The following is a 19,317-nucleotide window of genomic DNA, read 5'->3' as shown; positions in this document are numbered from 1 at the left end:
AGCACCGTCCGCCAACCCTTATAACCAAGAACCGCCATCTTTCATACTGTCACAGCACCTTCAGTCAATGTTTACACTTGCGTTCGCCATCTTTGATGTTGGCGATCAGGCCTCAGCCGATACCACTAACGAGAACAAAAGCAAATTACTGCGAATGCTGGAAATCTGAAATAAACACTGAAAATCCTGCAAATACTCAGCAGATCTGGCAGCATCTGTGGAGAAAGGAACAAAGTTAACGTTTCAAGACGTTAATCTTGCGTCAGGCCTGCTGAGTATTTCCAACATTTTCTGTTCTAAATACAAAGAACTACTTTTGCCATATTTAATACATCAGCTCCCCTAATACTTAGAACTAATTGCCAACTTTTATGCTGGCAATTTGCCACAGGCCTCCTCATGTAGTCGCCATATTTCTTACTGGCAAATAGACAGACCTGGCTTCAGTCGCCATGTTTATTACTGGCAGTCAATGAGTTCCTTCCTGCTGCCGCCATATTAATTAATGGCAACGGGCTTTGTCCGCGCCTTTTTATAGCTAAGCTTTGCCACATTTTACAGGGCGTCGACTTGGTTTTTGGTAGGCGTTTCGATGTACCAACTTAGATAGTAGACATATTGTTGAGAAAACGGTATTTCAACGCGGGTTTACTCTTGGTTCCTTCACAACAAAGTCTGGAAATGGTGGGTGCCGCCATTTTGAGTCTGTGTCCACAGTCAATTCCACAGCAAACTTTAATATGGTCTTCATATTAATTATTCTTTAATTTGACAAACACGGTAGGGTGTTGCAAATTTATTAGTTTACAGATCTATTGGTCGAAGTGTGACCCAACCCCAAAACATTCCCCAATCACTAATATCCACAAAATGTAAAAAAGCACCCATTGCCTACTTTTATGGTGATTTCTGTGGTTACATTGGTGCATTATATATATATGAAATATATAAATGTAATTTATAAAAATTATTGGCAAAAGAACTAAAGGCAACATGTTTTTTTAACACAGTAAGTGGTTAGGATCTGGAATGCACTACCTAAAGGGTGTTGTTTGGGAGGTAAATGCAAAATCTTTTTATTATTCATTTGTGAGATGTGGGCGTTGCTGGCGAGGCCAGCATTTATTGCCCATCCCTAATTGCCCTTTAACTGAGTGGCTGGCTAGGCCCTTTCAGAGGGCATTTTAAGAGTCAACCACATTGCTGTGGGTCTGGAGTCACATGTAGGCCAGACCAGGTAAGGACAGCAGATTTCCTTCCCTAAAGGACATTAGTGAACTTGATGGGTTTTTACAATAATTGACAATGGTTTCATGGTCACCATTAGACCAGCTACTGTACTAATGTGCCTCCTGACTTGCCATGGTAACTTGCTGCAGGCATCCATCAGAAGGCAGTTCAATAAAGACACAGTATAAGAAGACTGTTTTCCTGTGAGCTCGTAACATGGTGTCAGAGTGGAGCTGAGACTGAATGTTGAAGAATCGTATAGAAGCACAGCTACTGAAAGAGGAACACAGGAATGTTCAGAGCTGCTAAAAGCCACAGACAGGGAACAAGGAAGCGCTGAAAGCACTGGGTAAGACACAATGGCTGCAGATTTTTCTCTCCCAGCACTGGTCGAAATGAAAGTTGATATGAAGCAGAACTAGTAGTTTTTCCACTCACAATGGCAAAATTACAAAATTGCGACACATTTAAATAACAAACCAGAGCAACTATGAGTAGCTACACTTTATCACTGTTGGGAGAGACTGTTGCAAAATGTATTCTACCCTAAATCTCTTCGAAGAACAAAAAAGACAGCAGAAATTTTGAAAGCCGTGGAGGCACGCTTTGAACCCCAAGTGAACCTAACTTATGAACAATATGTGTTCAATATTGGGGCCCAAGGTGAAAAAGAATCCCATTGATCAATATGTCACTGCATTAACACAGCTCGCAGAGTCCTTTGAATTTGCACAACTAAAAGATGATCTAATTAAACACAGGATTGTATTAGGCATAAGAGATCCTGCAATGAGAGCTAGTCTACTGAGAGAGGAGAAACTTACTCTCAGGAAAGCGAAAGGGCAGAAACATCACAGTCAAAGTGCGGGATGCAAATACTGCGGAGGACATCACACAAAGGAAAAGAAGGCATGTCCAGTGTGGGGAAAACAGTGTTCTCACTGCAAGAAGCCGAATCATTTTGCACACAAGTGTTTGGCTAGATGGAAGCACAACAAGCAGGTACAGATGGCCACTGGAGAGATATCAACTGAAGATTCTGATGAAACACTATACACCATACAGCAGTTTGGTTCAGTCAGGTTGATAGGTGATAAATGGTTTGTGACTGTTGGAATGACAATTGCAGAAGGAATTTCATGGGCTATCCTTAATATTTCCTGGTGATACTTGGGTGATACCACTATCTGGTGAACATCTGTCCATTCTTCGTCCGTCGGTCTGTAAGGTGGTCTCCATGTCCTCACCAGAATCCCATTCTTAATATATTAGCCTTCTGAAACCCCTTTTGCCTCAACTTCAGCTAGAGTTGATTGTGCCACTTTATTTAACTCTGGATTGGCTTGCTGAGCCTTGATCAGAGAAGACTTATTGAACATTTCCTTCAGAATATCCAAATCCCCCACAAAAGTTTCATATATTCAACTATCTGACTGTGGTGCCAACTTTATATCTCCGACAATGGAACTTGTTTAGCCATTGCTCAGGTCACTACACATGAAGGAAAAATTCCTGGAAACTTTTTGTGCAACTTCTGTCTTTTTGACTTCACTTGGTCTTTCCGTGCTCAAGTCAACATAAAGTGTCAGATAGAGTGTCATGCAACATCATGACCATCACAGACCTGTGTGACATGGCTCAACATGACATCTCAGATAGACCATGGATGAAGCTGGGAGTAGACCTCTTCAGTCTCGCAGGAACTGATTATTTTGTCACCATAAAATACTATTCTGACTACTGGGAGGTAGACCAGCTGACTTCAAAGACTACCAATGAGATTGTAGAATGCCTGAAAGCACACTTCAGTCATTACGGCATTCCAGACATTGTGATGAGCGACAATGGCCCTCAGTTCATGAGTGAAGAATTCAGCCGCTTCATAAAGGATTGGGAAATTCAACACCATACATCATCTCCACACTGTCCCCAGTCAAATGGAAAGGCTGAGGCAGCAGTGAAAATCACTAAAGGAATCATTAAAAAATCGAGCAAATCCAGCACAGATGTATACAAGGCAATCCTTGAGTGGAGAAACACACCTTTTGAAGGCATGGAAAGTAGTCCAGTACAAAGACTAATGACACACTGCACCTAAACCACTCTTGCAATAGCAAAAAAGCTACTGAAGCCAGAAGTAGTAACAGGCGTGAGTAGCAAAATCAAGGTGAAACGGCAGAAAGTCAAATTTCATTTCGACAGAACTGCCAAACCATTGCCAGAATTGAGCATTGGAGAGCCAGTCAGGATACAAACCTTCAACGCTCTCAACAAGAGTCAGCCCAAGTGGTAACGTGGGACCTGCGTAGAGCAGTTGTCACCTTGATCGTATGCAGTGGAAGTGAACGACCAGATATACCGTCACTACCGCAGGCACATACGCACAACTGGAGAAGCTGTTCCTTCGCTGCAGGTGACCGATCAGGAAGATGTGAACTCACCATCTGAACATTCCACAGATCAACCATCAGTCCCAGAGGTCCACAGCACCCCAACAACGGAAATGGAACAACAACAGTTACCTCAGCAACAACAAGTGACACGGGAAGACACTCCCCAGAGAAGGAAAATCACCCAGATGAACAGCCAACGACAGCGCGCAGGCGCACCATTAAGAGACTAGCAATTTAAAGACTAGCGTGCAATGCATGTGCAGAGACTGACGAGAATAACAAACTGCTAAAGTTCCTCACAGTGTCAACGCTAATGCATGCAATTTTTTTTGTATGAAAGGGAATGTTTGGGAGAGAAATGCAATACTGTACTAATGTGCCACAGTTCTGATGAAAGGTCACAGACCTGAAATGTTAACTTTACTTCTCTATCCACAGATGCTGCCAGACCTGTTGAGTATTTCCAGCACTTTTTGTTTTTGTTTCAGATTTCCAGCATATGCAGTATTTCGCTTTTATATTACTGTACTAATGTGCCTCCTGGCTTGCTGTATTCATGTGACCTCTACCATGAGGCACTCACTCACTCGATCAGAAGGTAGTTCAATAAAGATGCAGTACAAGCAAGACTGTTGTCCTGCGAGCTCGTGACAGGTGGTAGAGGCAGATGTTCACTGGAACACTGCAGCAATCCCAGGACAGAGATGTGAGCATGAGAGCGGGGGACGGGGGGGGTGGGGGGGAGTGTTGAAATGGCAAACAACCGATCAAGGAACAGCATCTCATTTACCGATTAGGCACACTACAGCCTGCTGGACTGAACATTGAGTTCAATAATTTCAGAGCATGACGTGCCCCCCATTTTTATACTTTTATTTTTAGTTATTTTTTTCTTTTTCCTTTTTCTTTATATAATTTTTTTTGTGTTTATTTTATTTTATTTCATCTTAGTTTGTTCAGTTTGCTTACCCACTTTTTTTTTCATGTTCAGTTTTAAGTCCATTAACACCCTATCTGTACTAATGCTTTGTCTTTCAACACACCATTAACATATTGTTTGCCTTTGCTCCACGACCTTCTGGTCAGCTATTCTGTGACCTTGTCCTATTTACATCTTCTCCTTTGTTGTCTCTTGCCCCACCCCCGCTTTACTTGCTTATAAACTTTTACATTTCTAATATTTGCTGGTTCTGAAGAAGAGTCACTGACCTGAAATGTTAGCTCTGCTTCTCTCTCCACAGATGCTGCCAGACCTGATGAGTATTTCCATTTCTTGTTTTTATTTCAGATTTCCAGCATCTGCAGTATTTTGCTTTTATTCCTCAGAATCTTATATGTTTCAATAATATCGGCTCTCAATCTTGTAAACTCGAATATGTATACGTCCAACCTGTTCTTCCTTTCCTCATAAGACAAACCCTCATCCCAGGAATCAGCCTAGTGAACCTTCTCTGAACTGCTTCCAATGCAAGTATGTCCCTCCTTAAATAAGGTGACCAAAACTGTACACGGTACTCTAGGTGCAGTCTCACCAATGCCATGTACAGTTGTAGCAAGGCTTTACTATTTTTAAGCCCTTTGCAATAAAGGCCAACGTTCCATTTGCCTTCCTAACTACTTGCTGTACCTGCATGCTAACGTTTTGTGATTTATGTACAAGGACATCCAGTTCCTTCTGTACTGCAGCATTCTGCATTCTCTCTCCATTTAAATAATATTCTACTTTTCTGTTCCTGCCAAAGTGGACAACCTCACATTTTTCCACATTATACTCCATCTTCCAAATTTTTGCCCACTCACTTAACCTATCTATATCTCTTTGCAGACTCAATGTATCCTCCTCACAACTTGCTTTCCTACCTATCTTTGTATTGTCAGCAAATTTGGCTACAATACAGTCGGTCCCCTCATCCAGGTCACTAATATAGATTGTAAATAGTTGAGGCCCCAGCACTGATTCCTGTGGCACTTCACTAGTTACAGTTTGCCATCCTGAAAATTACTCATTTATCCCGACTCTCTTTTTCCTTTTAGTTATCCAATTCTCAATCCCTATTAATAGATTGGGCGGCTAGTTTTTTTGGCCAGTGCAGACGCGATGGGCTGAATGGCCTCCTTCTATGCCATAATTTTTCTATGGTCCTAACACCATGAGCTCTTGTGTAGTAACCTTTCATGATGCACCTTATCAAATGCCTTTTGGAAATCCAAATACACTACATCTACTGGTTTCCCTTTATCCACCCTGCTTGTTACATCCTCAAAGAACGCTAACAAATTTGTCAAACATAATTTCCCTTTCACAAAACCTTGTTGATTCTGCCTGATTGTATTATGATTTTCCAAATATCCCACTACTGCCTCTTCAAAAACGGATTCTCGCGTTTCCCATTGACGGACGTTAGGTTAATTAGCCTATAGTTTCCTGCTTTCTGTCTCCCTTCTTTCTTGAACAGAGGTGTTACATTTGCAGTTTTCTAAACTGCTGGGAACTTTCCAGAATCTAGGGAATTTCGCAATATTATAACCGATGTATCTCTGCAGCCACTTCCTTTAAGACTTGGATGCAGACCATCAGGTCCAGTGGACATGTCAGCCTTTAGTCCCATTCGTATTCCCTTTACTTTTTCTCTAGTGATAGTGATTGGTTTAAGTTCCTCCCTCCTGATTTTCTACTATTCTTGGGATGCTTTTTGTATCTTCTACTGTGAAGACAGATACAAAATACTTGTTCAAAGCCTCTGTCATTTCCTAATTTCCATTATTAATTCCCCAGTCTCACACTCTAAGGGACCACTGCTCACTTTAGCTACTCTTTTCCTTTTTATATATTTGTAGAAGCTTTTATTGTCTGTTTTTATACTTCTTTCTAGTTTTCTCCCTTTTTTTAGTCCTCTTTTGCTGCTTTCTAAAATTTTCCCAATCTTCTGTCTACCACTAATCTTTGCAGCATTGCTTTTTCTTTCAATTTGATACCATCCTTGACTTCCTTAGTTAACCATGAATGGTGCATCCTTCTGTTAGAGTCTTTCTTCCTCAATGGAATATATCTTTGTTGAGAGTTATGAAATATCTCTTTAAATATCTGCCGCTGCTTCTCTACCATCTTAACTTTTAATAAAATAAAATACTGCAGATCCTGGAAATCTGAAATAAAACCAAAAAGTGCTGGGTACCGATTAGGCACGCTACAGCCTATATTGAGTTCAATAATTTCACAGCATGACTGGCCCTTTTTTATTTTTATTTTATTTTAGTTTTTTTCATCATTCTTTTTTTTTACCATGTGCCTGCCCACTGTTTTTTCATGTTTGTGCTTTTGGCTAGGGCTGTTCACTATTCTGTCATTTTACACCCTCTCTGCCCTAATGCTTTGTCTTTCACCACACCATTAGCACACTCTTTGCCTTTGCCCCATGACCTCCTTGTCAGTTAATCTCTCAGACCCTCTGTCCTATCAACACCTTCCCTTTGGTTCTATTTTCCCCCACCCCCGCTTTATTTGCTTAAAATCTATTACATTTCTAATCTTTGCCAGTTCTGATGAAAGGTCACTGACCTGAAACGTTAACTCTGCTTCTCTCTCCACAGATGCTGCCAGACCTGCTGGGTATTTCCAGTACTTTTTGTCTTAACTTTTAACCTATTTCCCAAGTCCACTTTAGCCAACTCTCTCTTCATATCCTTGTAATTGCCTTTATTTAAGTTTGAGGCACTGGTTATGGACAACATTTGTCATCCGCAAACTGAAGTCTATCATATTATGATCGATCACTCTTGCCTAGAGGATACTTTACTATGAGGTCTTTAATTATCCTGTCTCATTACAGATTCAGGTCCAAAATAACCTGGTCCCTGGTAGGTCCTAGAACACAAAGAAAGATGTTTGCGGTTGTTGGAGGCTAAACATCTAAGCCCCAGGACATCACTGCAGGAGTTCCTCAGGGTAGTGTCCTAGGCCCAACAATCTTCAGCTGCTTTATCAATGACCTTCCTTCCAACATAAAGTCAGAAGTGGGGATGTTCGCTGATGATTGCACAATGTCCAGTACATTCACGACTCTTCAGGTACTGAAGCAGCCTGTGTCCACACGCAACAAGAGCTGGACAACATGCAGGCCTGAGCTGACGTGACAAGTAACATTTGTGCCACACAAGTGTAAGGCAATGACTATCTCCAACAAGAGAGAATATAACCATCTCACCTTGACTTTCAATGGCACTACCATTCCTGCATCTCCCACTATCAATATCCTGGGAGTAACCATTGACCAGAAACTTAACTGAACCAGCCATATAAATACTGTGGCTACAAGAGCAGGTCAGAGACTGGGAATTCTGTGGAAAGTAAGTCACCTCCTGACTCCCCAAAGCCTGTCCACCATCTACAAGGCACAAGTCAGGAGTGTGATGGCATACTCTCCACTTGCCTGGATGAGTGCAGCTCCAACAGCACTCAAGAAGCTCGACACCATACAGGACAAATCAGCCTGCTTAATTGGCACCCTATCCACCAACTTAAACATTTATCCCCTTCACCAGCGCAGTGCGTACCATCTACAAGATGCACTGCAGCAACTCACCAAGCCTCCTTTGACAGCACCTTCCAAACCTGCACTGTCTACCACCTAGGACAAGGGCAGCAGATGCATGGGAACACCACCACATGCAAGTTCCGCTCAACGCCACACCATCCTGACTTGGAAATATCTGTTCCTCACTGTCACGGAGTCAAAAACCTGGAACTCCCTCCCTAACAGCACTGTGGGTGTATCTACACCAGATGGTCTGCAGCAGTTCAAGAAGGCAGCTCACCACTACCTTCTTAAGGGCAATTGGGGATGGGCAACAAATGCTGGCCTTGCCACATCCCATGAAAGAATAAAAAAAAGTGTCTTTCACAACCTCATTGTCTCAAAGGAGTACTTTTTGAAGTGTGGTCACTGTTGTAATGTAGGAAATGTGGCAGCCAATTTGCACACAGCAAGCTCACACAAACAGCAACATGATAATGAGCAAATTATGTTTTTACTGATGTTGCTTGAGGAATAAATATTGACCAGGACACCAGGGAGATCTCCCCTGCTCTTCTTTGAAATAGTGACATGTGATTTTTTTTTTCATCCACCTGAGGGGACAGACAGGACCTTGGTTTAACGTCTCAACCGAAGACGGCACCTCTGACAGTGCAGCACTCTCTCAGTTGTGCACTGAAGTGAATACTCATTTCAGTTTTAGGTGATCACATCCAATGAATTACTGTTTGAAATGTAGTAATGTATGCTCTTTGGCTTGCTGTATGAATCCAGCCTTGATTCCATCACTCACCTTTTCCTACTAGCTCAGGTTTAGCCCAGATATATGTAATATAAGAAATGAGCCAAGGTTAAAACAGTAACTACGTTTAATAAGAAACACTTAATTGACTGTCAAGTGCTTTGAGACATTCTGAGATTGTGAAAGGCGCAATAAATGTGCAAGTCTTTTGTTGTAGGCTTGGAAATACTCCGCAGGTCAAGCAGCATCTGTGAAGAGAGAAACAGAATTAACCTTTCAGGGCGATAACCCTTCGAATGTTAATTCTGCTTCTCTCTCCACAGATGCTGCCAGAACTAGAGTAGTTCCAGCATTTTCTGTTTTTATTTCAGAGTTCTAGCATCTACAGTATTTTGCTTTTGAGTCACTAAAGCCACTTGCTTACAGCTGCCTCGGATTCCCCACCCCACGCTCTCCACCATACCCCTAAATGCGTGCCAATGAACACCTTCAAGACTAGACTGCTCCAAAGCAAAAGCAAAATACTGCAGATGCTGGAAATCTGAAAATGCTGGAAATACTAAGCAGGTCTGGCAATCCTGTGGAGAGAGAAACCAGAGTTAACGTTTGAGGTCAATAACCCTTCATCAGACTTTTCCAACACCCTGAAACAGTGTCAACATTGGTTGATGAAACCGCCATTTTTGTTACTGGCGAACAAGAGTGCAGAGCGCCATCTTTTGTACAGGCATTGATCGTTGCCCTCCCGGCCGCTGGCGGCGCTGTGGCGGAGGTTCTCCTGTTGGCCGCGAGGGGGTTTTTTCTTCACCCCCGCGAACAAAACGGTTGCAGGTCGCGAGGCGCGAGTTTCTTCTCACAAACAACAATAGAAATTATTATTGGTTTTTAAATAATAAAGGATTTGGCCGTCGTGATGTTCCCTCAGCAACAGCAGCCGCATTTCCAGCAACAACTGCTGCAGCTCCAGCAGCTCATTCACCAGCAGCGGCAGCAGCACCGCCTCCCGCACCATGCAGGCCCCAGCCGGTAAGTCCGTCAAATCCAGGCAGGGGAAGAGACTAGGCCCATCGCCTCACAAGATGAAAGGGGTGGGGGCAAAGTAAGGGGAAAGAAAACCCCTCTCGGATACGAATATGGTTGTTTATAAAAGAGGATAGCTTTTTCCTAAAATATAACGTAAACAAACTGAATTTCTTACAAAGCAGCTTTCACAATCAAGCAGTCTGTATTTGCCTGTCCCTAGAATGGAACGCCGTTAGGCCGTTTCAATCTGGAACTAAGTTTGAAATAAACCCTTGGGGAACCGTGGCCTGAACGGGAATTTGCATCTACTTTCGTTTAGAGTGTTGTGTTCGTAATCCAGGTTGACTCTTCCACGGAGGGAGTGCTGCTGTGTCGGTGGTGCCATCTTTCGGATGCGATGTTAAACTGAGATCCCCTTCTGTCGTCTTGGATGGATGTAAAAGATCCCATGGATGACACTATTTGAAGAAGAGTAGGGGACATTACAACAGTGACTTCAAAAGTACTTCATTGGTTGTAAAAAGTTTTGGGGTGTCCTGAAATTATGAAAGGCACTATAGAAATGCCAGTGAAAACTAAATGCTGAAAATACTTAAAATAAAAACAAGAAATGCGGTCTGAGAAACACCTGTTTTAGTTTGACCAATAAGGGTTGCCACCAGTGTTGTCGACAGGAAAACCGTTCAAGTGCCCCCTCATGAGTGGGTGCAACTAATATAATGATTCAAACAATGTCTAATTTAAATAAAAGGGAAACCTGATGAATTTCAATGATATTGTCTCTGTATACCATACATGATACGTGTGCACTGTGTGCTACCCAGGCACAGACAAGACAGCAGAAAAGAGAGGGGCAGTAGCCGAAGCAAACCTTCCCATGGGCCACACCAGTCCACAAGAAGGTCCTACAACTTGCCCACTCCCCCTGGCAAAGATCAGGAGCATAGGCTGACTGAGAGATACAGGACTCGGATGTGTTGCTTATTTGTGGTCGAACTGGTGGCAAATATCACACAAATTTTAAAAAAATCTGAGAAAAGTCTTTGCAAGTGCTGGAAATCTGAGGGAAAATGTTGGCAATATACACTGCAAATCAGTTAGCGTCTATAAAAAGAAAAGACAGGATAATACTTCAGATGCAAGATACTCTTCACAACTGAAAGATAATTCAATTTTTGCAGTTCTGATTGAGATTTTGGGTTCTGGATCTCGAGTTTGTTAGAATCAGAGATCACTACTTCTGGTCCTTGTTTACACACCTCACTGTGACTCGAAAGTTGGTGTGTGTACACAATTTAAGATTATGCGCTCTTGTTCTTAGTTGAGGCTTGAAAAAACATCCTTCTGGCTCGGAGGAAAGAGTGCTACCAACAGAGTTAAGATGATACTAAGGTTTCAAGTCGGAACCAGTTAAAAACATAAAGCAGGGAACAATAGACCATTCAGCCATCAAACCCTTTCCCTTAGAAAACTACAACAACTTGAAAAGCACCCTAGAGTGCTGCACAGCAGTGTAATTAGGCAAAACTTGGCACCGATCCAAAGAAAAATATTAGGATGGATAATACAAGCCTTGTCAAAGAGGTTGGTTTAAAGCACAGTTTCAGAAGAGAGAAGTGGAAAGTTTTAGGGAGGGAATTCCAGAGGCACAGCTGTCAGTGGTGGGGGCAAAGGGATTAAAGGATAAGTAGGAGGCCATGGAGAGATTTGAACATATGGATGAGAATTTTAAAATCAAGGCACTCTGAGAATGGGATCCAATGTAGGACAGTGAGAATGGGTGAACGGGACTATATACAACTGTGGAAGTGAGCAGAAAGGCATGGCACTATGCTTAATGGGAAATATAGCCAAGTTAGGAATAGTAGCTTTGCTGAGCTTTGATTTTAAGTGGCAGAAACCACAATGAAATAGTTAAAAGTAAAGGCAGAGCGTGTGAGACTGTAAAGACTAGCCGACACTGGTAATTGCAAGGACATCTGTTCTTTATGGCCAGATTGTGTGACTCCCTGTGGTTTGGAACAAATGGACTCCTGTGAATCAAATGATGTCCATCCCTGTGTGAGTGATAAGGAGTGCTAGGCCCCTCTTATCTTCGTGAGCTGCCACTACTTGTAGCTGCAGACTGCACGAAACACTCAGGAATGTACACCTAATAGAGATAGCAGGATGCGCCGCAATTACTTGTCACAAGGTAGAAACAGAACTCATGATCAATGTAGGGAGTGAGACCAGAATGTTTATTGATGATTCCTATGCTCTTGCTAATTAGCTTGCTTGTCCGCTTTGTTTTATCTTGCTGGTACAAAACAATATTTTATTAGTAACAAGTATGTATTGAGAATGGAGTATATTGTAACCTCAGTAACAGATGTACTGCATGTCACCACGTGGGTGAAGTTGAATTGTACCGCACTGATTGGTTAAACAAGGAGGTGTAGCATGAATCTTAATGTATAAACAGTAGTATCTGTATCACAAACTTCACTTACTCTGGTGGACCCAACAGACTCTGGGGTGGAGTCAGTGTCGTTGCATTAGAGTAAGTCAGCCGTCTAAATGCGCAAATAAAGTAATTGATTTTACCTACACATCCGACTCGGTATATTCACTGAACCAGACTGAAGGCAAAAAGAACTCAGATTTACACAACTTGCCGCAGAATTGGTTCTGCGCCGTATTACTGTTGAAAACTGGCAATGTTCCATGCAAACCAGTATGTTAACAGTTCCTCTGCTGTTTGTGCTGGCACAACTTGTGCATGTGTTTAAATTGCATTCAGCAGGCATTGGTGAAGGAAGCTTTGGAAGTGCTGTACTGAGCACATGCATTATCACTGCAGCAGGTGGGGCAGCAGAACTCAGTTTGTCAGGTGCATTGCAGTCAGGAGGACCCAACAGTCTGTTGGGTTAATAGCCAGGTCTCGTGTCTACTGATCAGGGACAGCAATGAAACAGCAGATCAGCAGTCTGAAAAATGAGCCATAGGGAGGCTGCAAACTTGCATTCAGGATGAATATGCTGCTAATGTACTCCAGAGTACTCCATATAAATACATGAAGTTAATTAATCTGCAGAAAGGGGTTAAAAAACTCCTTTCTTATGGTGCATATTTTGAAATTATTATCTTGCAAGTAAAACATCTTAATGTGAATCAGTGACTGAATATGAGCTCGAGCTTTTAATGTCTCTTTGGCACAATAAGCGATTTAGGGGCAGCCAAATGCTCAAACTCCTATGGATTGTCCTGAAGTGACTGGCTAGTAGTTTTGAGAAAACAAGACTCACCAGAGCATGCAAGATAAATTAGACACTGCAACAATGGTACAGTGTGTTGAAAGTATTCTATAAATTAGTAATAAACTATTCCAACATTTTACTGGCTGGCCTTCCATCTTCAACCCTCCATAAGGTTTAGTTTATCCAAAACTGATAACTTTCATTGACTCCTGGTCCCTGAATGCTTCGAATTTTTTTTTACTGTTCACCCTTGTGTTCAAAGTATTCTGTGGCCTCAACCCTCTCTATCTCTAATCTTCTACAACTCTTTGGATTTCTGCGCTCCTCCAATTCTGGCATTTTGCGCATCCCCAACTTTCTTCACCTCTTCATTGGCGGCCATGCCTTCAGCTGCCTCTGCTGTAAGCTCAGGAATTCCCGCCCTGTACCTCTCCGTGCCTCCTTTAATACGCTCCTTTAAAATCTCTCTCTTTGACCTAGCACCTGTCCTAATGTCTCCTTCTCTGGCTCAGTGTTAATTATTTGTTTGATTGCACTGTTGTAAAGCTTGAAATGTTTTATTACGTCAAAGGTGCTATATGAACATATGAATTAGGAGCAGGAGTAGGCCACTTGGCCCTTTGAGCCTGCTCTGTCATTCAATAAGTTCATGACTGAACTGATTACTCCACATTTCCACCTACCCCTGATAACCATCCACCCCCTTGTTTATCAAGAATCTGTCTACCTCTGCCTTAAAAATATTCAAAGACTCTGCTTCTGCTGCCTTTTGAGGAAGAGAATTCCAAAGACTCATGACCCTCTAAGAGACAAAATTTCTCCTCATCTCTGTCTTAAATTGGCGACCTCTTATTTTTAAACAGTGACCCCTAGATTCTCCCACAAGGGGAAATATCCTTTCCACATCCACCCTGTCAAAACTCCTCAGGATCTTGTATGTTTCAATCAAGTCGTTTCTTACTCTTCTAAATTCCGGTGGATACAAGCCTAGTGTGTCCAATCTTTCCTCGTAAGACAGCCCGCCCATTCCAGTATTAGTTGAGTAAACCTTCTCTCTACTGCCTCCAACGCATTTACATCCTTCCTTAAATAAGGAGACAAGTACTGTACACAGTACTCCAGTTGTGAACTCACCAATGCTCTGTATAGCTGAAGCATAACCTCCCTACTTTTGTATTCAATTCCCCTTGCGATAAACGATAACATTCTATTAGCTTTCCTAATTACATGCTGTACCTGCATACTAACCTTTTGCGATTCATACACTAGGGCACCCAGATCCCTCTGCATCTCAGAGCTCTGCAATCTCTCACCAGTTAGATAATATGCTTTTTTATTCTTCCTACCAAAGTGGACAATTTCCCACTTTCCCACATTATACTTCAATTGCCAGGTCTTTGCCCACTCACTTAACCTATCTATGTCCCTTTGTAGCCTCCTTATGTCCTCTTCACAAGTTACTTTCCTACCTATCTTTGTGTCATCAGCAAATTAAGCAACCATACCTTCGGTTCTTTCATCTAAGTAATTTATATAAAATGTGAAAAATTGAGGCTCCAGCATAGATCCTTGTGGCACACCACTCGTTAAAGGCCTGCTTGGGTATGCAACTGAAACCCGAACCTGACAGAGCCACATCCAACTCGGCCCGAGTCCTTTGATTTTTTTTCCCGCGCCCGACCCGACCGCTGGAATGAAGTTGATTATATCAAAGAGGTCTACCTTGGATGGAATTGCTCACTGCAGACTAGTGTGGAGTCCGGATGCACGTTTCCTGCCTTGATGTCCTGGCTGTTCAAATTTTGAAGCTTTTCCCTCCCTGACCAAAAGGCAGCACTGTGTCTGACCTGGCCTGACCCAAGCCCGAATGCCGGACCCAGAAGAGAGACCCGACCCGAACCCAACACATGTCGTTGGGTCGGGTTGGGTTCGGGTTGGGTAGCCATGATCTGGCACTCGTTACGTCTTGCCAACCAGAAAATGAGCCATTTATGCCTACTCTGTTTATTGTTAGCCAGCCAATCTTCTATCCATGCCAATATGTTATCCCCTACACCATGAGCTCTTATTTTCTACAATAACCTTTGATGCAAGTTGTTGAAAGATAGAATACTTGTCCACATATGATAATTGCACCTTGCACTCTGTGTTGTGGATTGGATTTCTTAGTGTAAGCTGCTTGCCTGTGTCCCATTGATGAGCCACAGACAATGTTACATCTGCAATATTTCTGGGTTAAGATGTTCTGAAAGACCAAATCCGGAGAGAAACTTTTCTAAGAACATTTTGAATAGATATCAGATGCTCAAAAGAAACCCTTTATACTCTTTTCCTGTATCAGCAACATTTGGTTATAGGTACCATAGTGTAGGTCTCCAGGACCCTTCTTTCCATCTTCTGGATGTGAGATATTTATGATTGGCACAATCATGCCTTCTGACTAATTCCATAATATAACCATTTTCTTCACAGTAATTTTTGTTTGTGTTCTCCCTTCTCTCGACTCTGCAACACAGCTAAGGCCTGTCTCTCCTCTCCATCCCATTCCAGTTGTTGTGGTGTTGATGGTCCTTTTCAATTGTTTGTTCAGAGTAATTTTTATCACTATTGCTATATGTAATATTTGTCAAAAACGTGGCTATCACCACAATCCGCATCTATGTTTCTGCACCCCGAAGGGATACCTTCTAGTGGCTTTTGGTGTGATCGCAGGCCGGGAGAGAGTATGAAAGGTCTTGGGACTGCCATCTTCACCTTTCCTCTTTTCCTAGCAATGTAATTTGATACTGTAATTTGTGTCCTATTTACTTAGGTTTGTACAAGTATATCAGCTTTGTTAAGTCTGGGTTTAAAACTATATTAATGTAAAAGGAATTCTATCTGCAAAACAGATTTTTAGTTTTGTACATCAGTGCAGAATGCAACCTGAAATCCAAATCTCGGGACTGCTCTCTAACATGCTAATGAGTGAGAATTCCTTGGCGTATGGAACTTTGTTGAAACACCAAAATGAGATTCTCAGCTGGTTAAGTATCTTGTAAACTGTTAAGACCATAAGCAATAGGAGCAAGAGTAGGCCGTTCAGTCCTCGAGCCTGCTCTGCCATTCAGTAAGATCATGGCTGATCTACCTCAGCTGCACCTTCCTGCACTATCCTCATATCCCTTGATTCCCTTAGTATCCAAAAATCTATCGATCGCTGTCTTGAATATACTCATGACTGCGCTTTCAAAGCTGTCTGGGGTGAAGAATTCCAAAGATTGACAACCCTGAGTGAAGGTATTTCTCCTCATCTCAGCTCTAAATGGCTGACCCCTTATCCTGAGACTGTGACCCCTAGTTCTAGACTCTCTGCTGGGGAAACAGTCTCTCACTGACTAAAAGCAAAATACTGCGGATGCTGGAAATCTGAAACAAAAACAAGAAATGCTGGAATCACTCAGCAGGTCTGGCAGCATCTGTGGAAAGAGAAGCAGAGTTAACGTTTCGGGTCAGTGACCCTTCTTCGGAACTGGGTTCCGAAGTTCCGAAGAAGGGTCACTGACCCGAAACGTTAACTCTGCTTCTCTTTCCACAGATGCTGCCAGACCTGCTGAGTGATTCCAGCATTTCTTGTTTTTGTCTCTCACTGACTACCCTGTCAAGCCCCTTAAGAGTTTTATATGTTTCAATGAGGCCACCTCTCATCTTCTAAATTCTAGGAAATTTCGATCTAGCGTACTCTTTCATCCTGTTTTGACATAGTTTGTTTAAGTCCCATTGACTAGTTTTCTTGGTGTAAATTGATTCACCAAGTGAAGCCAGAGCTTTTTCCCGTGCTGCCAATGGATGATTTTGTTTCAAGTAGTTAAGCAGTTCACCCTTGGTCGGACTTTCAAGGCTAAATGCTGTGGATGGGAAGGCAGTTTGATGAATTGCTTTCTGGGTTCTGCTGATGGATAACTAACTACTAGGGTCTGCAATTGAACAGCCGTGACTGATGTTCCCTTCATTTCCCTATCCTTTGCAGAAGTGCTAGGCTTCCAGTTGCTATCGTTTAAAAAAAAATGTTTTACAGCAGTGGCTTTGAAAGTTTCCATGCGTAGAACAACTACTGCAGGTATTTACATCCTGCTGCAAAAACTGGCATTCTTCCAGGGACCTCCTGATGAAATGTTAAAGAAAGAAAAAAGAACTTGCGTTTTCATACTGCCTTTCACAACCTCAGAGCGCCTCAAAGCGCTTTACAGCCAACAAAGTACTTTTTGAAGTGTGGTTACTGTAGTAGTGGAAGAAATGTGGCAGCCAAATTGTACACAGCAATCCTCCGTAAGCAACAATGTGATAATGATTTGATCTGTTCTAGTGATTGGTTGAGAGATGATTATTGCCCCAGAACACCATGAAAACTTAACTGTTCTCCTTCGAAATAATGCCATGGGATCTTTTACGTCCACCTAAGCACATAAGAAATAGGAGTAGGGGTAACCATACGCCCCTGGAGCCTGCTCTGCTGTTCAGTACAATCATGACTGATCTTCTGCCTCAACTCCACTTTCCTGTCCACTCTCCATACCCTTTGATTCCCTGAGTATCCAAAAATCCATCGATCTCTAACTTGAATGGCCTCAGTTTAACATCTCATCTCAAAGACTGCATCATCGACAGTGCAGCACTCTCTTCGTACTGCGTGAGTATCGGTCTTGATTCTGGGCCCAAATCTTTGGATTCGAACTTGAACGCACAAAGAATGCACATCCCACTGAGCCATAGCTGATACCGTAACCAATTGATGGACGTCTGGTTCTAATGTTGAAGTGACAAACGAAAGCAGTCATATCATATCGGTAATGTTTTTTATTATGCAACAACACAAGTAATACATTAGTAGGCAAGTGTAGAAAAAAGAATGCAGGTTGCTTGAACTGCTGCGTTTGCAGCCCACAGTATGGACGGGAATCTGATCTTAAGGGTATCAATTTTGGAAACCTCTGCTTTAAAGCCCTAGATGATTCATGGTGGGGGAAACTCAAGGGCCTTGCATCTTAATTCAAGATAGTCAGATTCAGCTGTTAGAGGAACATGGGTGGAACATTAGTACTGTGGCTTTGCTATGGTGTGAAGATGGTTACATCTTGGGGAGCACAATTGTGTCATGAAAATAAAAGCAGAAAATGCTGGAAATGCTCAGCAAGTCTGGCAGCATCTGTGAAAAGAGAACAGTTAACGCTTCAGGTCTGTGACCTTTCATCAACATCATGAAAATGTTATCCTTTGCACGCGATGCACTGAAAACGTTCTGAAGCACCAACTACCTCTTCACCCGCACACTTGCCCCACTTAGTTTAAGTCAGACCTCTGTTGTCGAACGACAGTAGGAACCCTAAAAGGATCCGTGTCTTTTAAATGCCTGCATTAGAATGGGAAAAACCACAAGGAAACATGAGCAAAAAAGTCCCATCATAGAATTGGAAATCTGGAGCAATTATTAGCACATTGACAGATGGTTGGGTAACGTGATACTGCAATGAATTGTTACTAGACTCATTAAAGATTAAAATTGTTGGTGTCACTTATTGTGCGTCAGAAAACCCATATCTGGTATAATTTTACCTCAATCCCTGGAATATTTGTGGCTGTTGGGGAAATATTTTAGTTTTTAATTACTGGTTAATTATCTTTGCAGGGCTGTGCAGCAGCAGCAGCCGCCACATCATCACCACCCTCAACAACAGCAGCATCATCAGCAGCCACAACAGCAGCAACAGCAACAGCTAAACCTACGTCCAACCAGTCAACCTTCACTCCTTAATCCGAATCCCATGCTGCAGCGTGCCCTGATAATGCAGCAAATGCAAGGTAAGATGATGATGTCTCTGTTAGTAGAAAGTACACAATGCAGTGTTATCATGACAGGGTAAATTCCTTTCTTACTATCATAGCAACCTGTCAAGCATTAGCTCCTTGCTAATCTTTTAATATTTTGAAGTTTACAATTGGTACTGTTATTTAATTGAGCCTAAAATAATTTTAACACTGGTAAGGAGAAGTGGTGCTGATGCCTTTTTAATGAGGCTACTCAAAGCTGTGCAAGTCTGCTTGTTTTTTGGTTCATTGCATATGTTAAATTTTTAAAAATGGCCCATGCCAGCGAAGCATACACAAAATGATAAAAG

The 19,317-nt window shown here is 42.3% G+C and overlaps 1 protein-coding gene and 1 long non-coding RNA gene across 7 annotated transcripts in view; both read left to right on the top strand.

Annotated features, from left to right (window-relative positions):
* The first annotated feature begins 497 nt into the window (after positions 1–497).
* On the top strand, positions 498–8,477 carry LOC137347407 (uncharacterized). Its single transcript, XR_010968954.1, has 3 exons — positions 498–684; positions 1,380–1,579; positions 7,454–8,477. It is a non-coding gene; the product is annotated as an uncharacterized lncRNA (long non-coding RNA).
* Positions 8,478–9,675: 1,198 nt separating this feature from the next.
* Positions 9,676–19,317, top strand: part of ciz1a (cdkn1a interacting zinc finger protein 1a) — a 72,340-nt gene continuing 62,698 nt past the window's right edge. For 4 of the 6 annotated variants that reach the window (XM_068012134.1, XM_068012137.1, XM_068012136.1 and 1 more), the window contains exons 1-2: positions 9,677–9,926; positions 18,828–19,000. In XM_068012134.1, the coding sequence (XP_067868235.1) occupies positions 9,814–9,926; positions 18,828–19,000 (286 nt within the window). In that variant the 5' untranslated portion in view covers positions 9,677–9,813. Of the gene's footprint in view, positions 9,927–18,827; positions 19,001–19,317 lie in introns of all 6 variants that reach the window. The other 2 variants (XM_068012138.1, XM_068012135.1) reach the window with 2 other exon arrangements.

The sequence above is a fragment of the Heterodontus francisci genome, chromosome 32, assembly GCF_036365525.1.
Source record: "Heterodontus francisci isolate sHetFra1 chromosome 32, sHetFra1.hap1, whole genome shotgun sequence".
Lineage (NCBI taxonomy): Eukaryota > Metazoa > Chordata > Chondrichthyes > Heterodontiformes > Heterodontidae > Heterodontus > Heterodontus francisci.
This window is presented reverse-complemented; position numbering and strand designations above follow the sequence as displayed.